General features: G+C 46.7%; 1 protein-coding gene across 3 annotated transcripts; it reads right to left on the bottom strand.

Moving 5' to 3' along the window:
* Window positions 1–452: 452 nt before the first annotated feature.
* LOC123062881 (uncharacterized) lies at window positions 453–4317 on the bottom strand. 3 transcript variants are annotated; one of them, XR_006429946.1, is made up of 5 exons: window positions 3880–4317; window positions 3700–3800; window positions 2455–2501; window positions 858–956; window positions 453–767 (listed from the first exon to the last, which is right to left on the bottom strand). XR_006429946.1 is itself a non-coding variant. In XM_044486565.1 (5 exons), exons 1-5 carry the CDS (start codon window positions 4038–4040, stop codon window positions 735–737), a joined length of 411 nt encoding a protein of 136 aa, XP_044342500.1. In that variant the 5' UTR covers window positions 4041–4317; the 3' UTR covers window positions 454–734. The 3 variants fall into 3 exon arrangements, 2 of the variants coding, with proteins under 2 accessions (XP_044342500.1, XP_044342501.1); XM_044486565.1 differs by having other exon boundaries at window positions 454–767; window positions 858–926; XM_044486566.1 differs by lacking the exons at window positions 453–767; window positions 858–956 and adding an exon at window positions 964–2081.
* Window positions 4318–6270: the final 1953 nt, after the last annotated feature.

The following is a 6270-nucleotide window of genomic DNA, read 5'->3' as shown; positions in this document are numbered from 1 at the left end:
TCAAGCGCCAGGGAGAGAAGGCCGCGTCAGCCGCTGCGTGACGGTAGGGAAGGAGGGGATCAGGGGAGGGGAGAGCACGTGAGAGAAGGCAAGGGAGAGGAGATATTTTCACGGGTGGCCGCTGGGTGCAAACGATGACTGTAAAAAAACACCCTGCCAACCCACGATCGATTCGCCCTGCTTTTCACCCGGACAGAAGCACGCACACACCGGCCGCTGCGAGGCTGGCCGCGCGCAAGGCTGGCCCATGTGTCAGTCGCTCTAGCCCGGTTACTTGGAGTACAGAAGAACGAGCGACCAGATGTTTACCACCACGATGAAAGGTACGACGTCGCTGGCCAGCGAGGCAAATCGAGTGTTTAGGATGAATTTGAAACGGGGATGGCGCTAGAATGGCGGGTTGGGTAGCTGGATTTATATGTTCAATGATCAGACCAAATTAAGCACAAGGCAATCCCATGTGAAAAGATGAAGATGCAACAAATAAGCTAGATCATCGGAACATAGTAATAAGATTACATGGGCAAGCTTAGCCTGATCCTGCTGCTGTCGACACATGGCATATTAGGAGAGGATGATCTTGGAGGAAAGGTAAAAATTACAAGGTCTGATCACAACCACAGTTTGTTATGATCCATATACTACTACATTATTATGCAAGGGCGGTGTGTTGCCTCTTGTTATGATCCTCTCACAGAGACACGGTTCACTGCAGACAACTTTAATCCTTGGCTTTATGGCACAGTGGCATTTACAATGGCAGCTATCTGAATAGTCGAGCCAATCAGTGTGTCAAACACAACATCATTAAAAAAACTTAGGGACAATGGCACTTGCTACTCGGTGTACATACATACCTTCATCTCACTGATGCAAATCAAGTCATCGACCCTCACCACTTCCATAATGTGTCTATTACTGGAACTCTAGTAAGACGGAATGCAAACACAAGAGGACTACAATCAGCATAAGCCTAGAAAGAGTAGTCGTATTAGAAATAACAATCAGATTATGATAATATGATTACAACAATGCATTGACAACCAAGACTGGAGTTAACCAAGAATACGACAGAATTGCATGGCTCTCAAATAGTGCCCATTATTGTCTGCCATCTATTTTTGCTGGAAAGCCATCAATTCAAGACAAACTTACATCTTCCACATAAATCATTGACGTATCATCTAAGAATATTTGAACAACTGAGATGGATGATTCATTGACCTTAGACATAGTGCCACTTTTACGAGCAGATATGCAAAGAAATCATGTTGATCCTATTACATGCCGCTTTGGTAGTAGCATAGAAGATTGCACCAAAAACAGAAAGGCTAAGAACGCAAGCATAGAAGAATCCACCAAAGCAAAGAACATGGATAATAATCAAGCTTGATTGATAAAGAAGGAATGTGCATATCTAGCAAGTGGACTGTAACGTCTTGCGGCCAAAAAAATAGAAAAATGATCTTGATATATTGTTTGGAAACTTTACCAGCCAGGCAGGCAGCCATGATAAGCTCATTAGTTAAAATAAGGGTAATGTGTAAGAAAATCTAACATATACCAAATAAATGACAATAGTGCATAATCAGCCCAGCTCTTCCTAGAATGTAGTAGGCCTCTAACTAAATATATACAAGTTTTTTGTTAAACCAAAAGGTGTTTTTCCTTTTCATATAAAAGGATGACTCTTAAACCTGTACACGCGGCTAAATTAAAATATTGAAAGTTGTTCAAACAGTGAGAACCCTACACACCCAAACATGCAGCCAAAGAGTAAATTACTTAATGGGCAAGGAACCTCACTTGCAGGGCAGCACAATATGAATAGTCGTCTCCTAGTTTTGCAACCAAAGTAGTACTCCCTCCGTCCAAAAAATAATGTCGCCAGCATAGTTCATTGGCATTTTTACAAAAAAAAAAGTCCTCTGTAAACCTCACGCTAATTACCCCCTTTCCTTCTTCCTCCGTCCCCCGTCGCTCGCAGTAGCAGCCTAGGCCCCAGCCACCAACGGCACTCAGCCTCATCAACTGTCGCGCGGGCAAGGCCCATCTACGCCACCGAAGGTGCCCCTGCCCACCTGTGCCGCATGCCAACGAGCGATGTCCATGATTTGACGCGATCAAGTACTCCAGGGCTTTGGATTTATTTGAATTTATTTGGAATAATATCAATAGGGATACTACAAGGACTAAGAAGAAGCTGAATTTATTTAACATACTTAGCCTCATTTATAAATTAGAAATTAGCTACCAAACGTCTTTTATGGTCATTCAAGGAACATCATTGACAAGCACATAATTTCTAAATTACCATAGGAGTAATTGGCTTTGAAAATTTTAACCTGCCACATTCTTGATTTCTCAATGTAACACAAGCAGTGCATAAATTGGATTATTCTGTGGTGAACAGTTTGCTGCAAGTGTTGACTAAATTCAGAAATGTGTGTGTACCTGCAGTACAGCCGTAGCATCAATCTGTACAATAATTGTGAGTTTACCTGCAGTAGTAGCAATATCCAGTTAACTCAATGCCATAACCAAGTGTACATGAGCACTATTCAACTCTATTTCTGTGTGTATCCATCACAAATTGTGAAAATGTGAAATTCAGTTAGAGCAAAGTGTCCATCACTGATATCTATGGAGCAAAGAAATTCAGTTAGAGCAAGTGTTGTTTTTTTCTCCCCTCGCAATTCACGTTAACTTCATTTTTACACTTCAAATCAAAGAAATGGAAAGAAAGAGAAAGAATGCACAAGTTTTAGTGTTCAAGTTTGTTTGAGAGCACAACACATGTTTGCAAAGAAGCTTAATTAAACTTTGAGTGGGCAGTTTGGCCAAAAGTTTCAGAGTAAACAAGTAAACAACAGAAGCATCATGCCAGGCTAGTAAAAACACAGGGTGACTTGATTATAAAAATGACTTAAACTCAAGTTCAGTTACATAATGAGAACAAAATTTCTGAAGGAAGAATAATCATATTTTGAAAAAAACATAATTTAATTTCTGAAGGCAGAATAATCCATACTCCTGCCAAGTACAGATGGAGGACCATTCAAATTTCAATTACTCAGTCAAAATTCATTTAAATTTTCTTAAGATTATTTCCATCAAGTTTGCTTTAGGACTAATTTGACACAACAACTGACACTTTTAAGTTACTCTTCCTCAAAATATTGTCTAACTTAGATGGACTGCAGTAATGGCCAAATTTATTGAGCACACATTGAGTAGCTACACATCCAATACTTTCACTTTGACTGAATTTGTTGAGTATGTACACATTCAATACTTTCACTCTTGATTGAATGTTTCAGAATTCAGTTCACTGACAAACATGATTATAATAGGAATAGGGTGTAATGTGAACAGGGTGTAGTTTCAGAATTCAGATCCTTTGTGCACTCTTCAGTCAACTTATATTCAGAATCACAAGCACAAGCAACTTCAGTCAAGCAACCTTACAGCGCAGCGGATGATGCCGACACAAGCAACTTCAGTCAAAATCTTTAGTTTTGACAGTCAAAAAAATAATAAGTAGGCCTCAAGCCTTGCAATTTTTGAGAAGCATTGTCCAGTGTGAAATGAGCTCATGAATTCAGTTAACAATGAGCCTGAATCTATGTCTAATCTATGTCTACGGTGAAGGGACAGAGAGAGAAATATGGGGCTTTGAGGAGGGAGGGGGAGACTAACACGGTGATCGAGAAGGCGCCGACGAGGGGGGCGACGCCCCAGAGCACCACCGCCTGCCGGATCCAGTGCTCCACGTCCAGCAGCTGGTCCAGCAATCAAACCTGCAAGCATGCAAAGGCAAATTAGAATCCCATGGAGTAGCGATGCATGGTTTGGTCGTTCAAGAGCTAGGAGACGCGCCGGCGGCAGTAGCAGCAGAAGGCGCTGACGAGGCGAAGGTGAGCGGCAGTGCGGGTGACGCGATGGAGCGAGCGGCGGTGTGGAGAGAGGAATATGCCGAGGAGCAGCGGCTGGGCACGAGGATGAATATCCAGATCGAGCATGCCGCCGCTGGTGGGCATCGGCGTCTGCCCCTCCGTCGGCCCAGGACGCGCGACGAAGACGATAGGTCAGGCCCCTCGCCGGACAGCACGCCATCCGGTTTTGGTGGCGGCGAACGCACGCTAGCCGGTCGCCGCTGCTGGCGGCGGAGGGAGGCAGCGTCCCCAGGCGCCTCGCGATGGGCCGCTTCGCCGACCTCAACCATGGGTGGTGGGTGGAAGCATCGCCCAGGCGGCTGTGGCGGCGCTGGAGAGGGAGGAGGGGGCACTGGAGGTGAAGGGAGGTGGAGGACGTGCGGTGCGAGGGTTTCGCTCAACAGCTTTTCCTTTTTTCCCTCTTATTTCCTGCAACCCACACATTCGACGTGCGCCACGTGGCACGCATGAGCAAGCCCCTTTGATGCACACCTTATTGTTTTGGATTGGAAGGGGGCTTCTTTTATCAAAAAAATCTATGCTAATTGCATTGTCTTTGGAATGCAAGACCACTTGTTGCTAAGGACACAATTGCCAAATGGTGGTTGCATAGAAGAAAAGCCAAAGATTCCAAAAAGTTGGCTCTTTAGCAATAGCAACAAACACAATAATAAGCCTCAAGTCACACAAAAACTACTTTTATCCATTTCTAAACCGAACTGGCTGGATGCTCAACTTGTTTATTGGGGTAGAGCATGCACACTGGATTTGTTAGGAACCAAAGGAGTAGCGCTATTCAATTGGGAAGCGCGTTAGCCGGTCGTGGCGTCAACGACCGCTGTGATGATTCCATTGTAGCCGGAGGCTTTTCTTTCCTTAATTCGTGATGATGGTGAATTTTCATGGTTACTGTTTTCTGGCGGCGACGATGCATCTTCCGGGTCCCTATATGGAGGAAATTTGTGATTCGCGTAGTTGTCGTGCATCGGTTATTTTGCACATGGCAACGCGACCCCATGCTGCTAACCGTCTCTACGGGGCGCAATGTCAGCGGGTTTAGCGTCCTATTGGAGGTTCCTGACAACTTGCTTCAGTTATTGAATGTCTCCCGCTCAATGCAAAGGTTTGGATTGCTCTACATGGTCCAAGATGGCATCTAGCGACTCAACTTCTGGTTCTCCTTGTGAGTGGTCTAAATTGGCTCTGTGTGGGTGGTCATGCCTCTCGGTGGCATTTTTTTAGAAAAGGAGGATTACCCCCGGCCTCTGCATTCAGACGATGCATGCAGCCATTTTATTATTTTTTCACAAAGACCTTACAAAATAGTACATCATGTAGTCTGAAGCCACCATCTTAGGCAACAATCGTCGCTACTCCTATCCACTTAATGAAGGGGTGCCGATAGTCCCTAATACCAAACATACATCGCATCAAAGCCTACCATCTAAAGCCGGAGGCCCCAACCAAGCAACATATTTGGTTTGGGGTACAAACCGGTCTGACGCACTCTCATGTGTCGTCGCCGCCGTCTTCCACCAATCCATCTTCAGAGCAACTAACGCACCGACCTTGCCAGGCCTCTCTGCCATTGATGCCACCATGACGCCAGAAAGCGTCCTCCTCCTGTGCGAGTCCATCTCCGCGCATCGGACACCGTGTCTCCACTGCGCCACGCTGCCGAGATCCGTCGCCATCAATGTGTAAGACGAAGCTCCACCAAAGAAGCCGTCCATTGGTCCCTCGAGCCCATGTACACCTCCAAGAATGACGCCCCCAAGGGGGAAACGACACTAGAGCACTGCCGTCATCTGATCTAGGGTTTCCCCCGGAGGTAGCGGATAGAGGTCTGGAGCTTCTCCACAGCGATGCCTTCAAGAAGGTAACATCACAAAAGAGTGCCGACGTCGCTGGTCTTGGCAACAAGCCGAGAAGGAGGTTTTCACCCGGATCCGCTCGACAAACCTCTATCAAGCATCGTGTGTACGGGTCGCCACCGATCTGAGCCAGTGCGCAGCGAGCAGGCCGCACCGACCAGATCAGATCTGTCCGGAGGCTAGACCACTCACGGCGCCTACCCCTCCACTAGGCCCTCCATGCTGCCACAGCCGATCCGAGGTCAGATGGCCCGTAGCCATTGATCTAGTAGCCAACGCAGCAAGGACGGCCATCGCGCCCGCAGCCATCGCTACCGAAGGCGAGCCGGTTGACGCACCGCCATCAGTCAAGGCAGGAACGCCCGCCACACCACCAAGGCCAGATCGGCCATGCCTCCTCACACCGCGGGGCTCTGGACCATATCCCCATGGCGCAGGAGAGAGGGCGACCCCCACCACCA

Source organism: Triticum aestivum, chromosome 3A (genome assembly GCF_018294505.1).
Source record: "Triticum aestivum cultivar Chinese Spring chromosome 3A, IWGSC CS RefSeq v2.1, whole genome shotgun sequence".
NCBI classification, from domain to species: Eukaryota; Viridiplantae; Streptophyta; class Magnoliopsida; order Poales; family Poaceae; genus Triticum; species Triticum aestivum.
Note: the sequence above shows the minus strand (reverse complement) of the source record. Positions and strands in the feature narration are given on the sequence as shown.

Bases quoted from the DNA above. Each gene is read 5' to 3' on its own strand.
- LOC123062881 (XM_044486565.1), bottom strand. From the start codon at position 4,040: ATGCCCACCAGCGGCGGCATGCTCGATCTGGATATTCATCCTCGTGCC. The intron at 2,502-3,699 runs GTTAGTCTCCCC...CTACTACTGCAG, and splicing joins GGCGCCTTCTCGATCACCGT to GTAAACTCACAATTATTGTA. The intron at 768-857 runs GTATGTATGTAC...TCGACTATTCAG, and splicing joins TTTGCATCAGTGAGATGAAG to ATAGCTGCCATTGTAAATGC.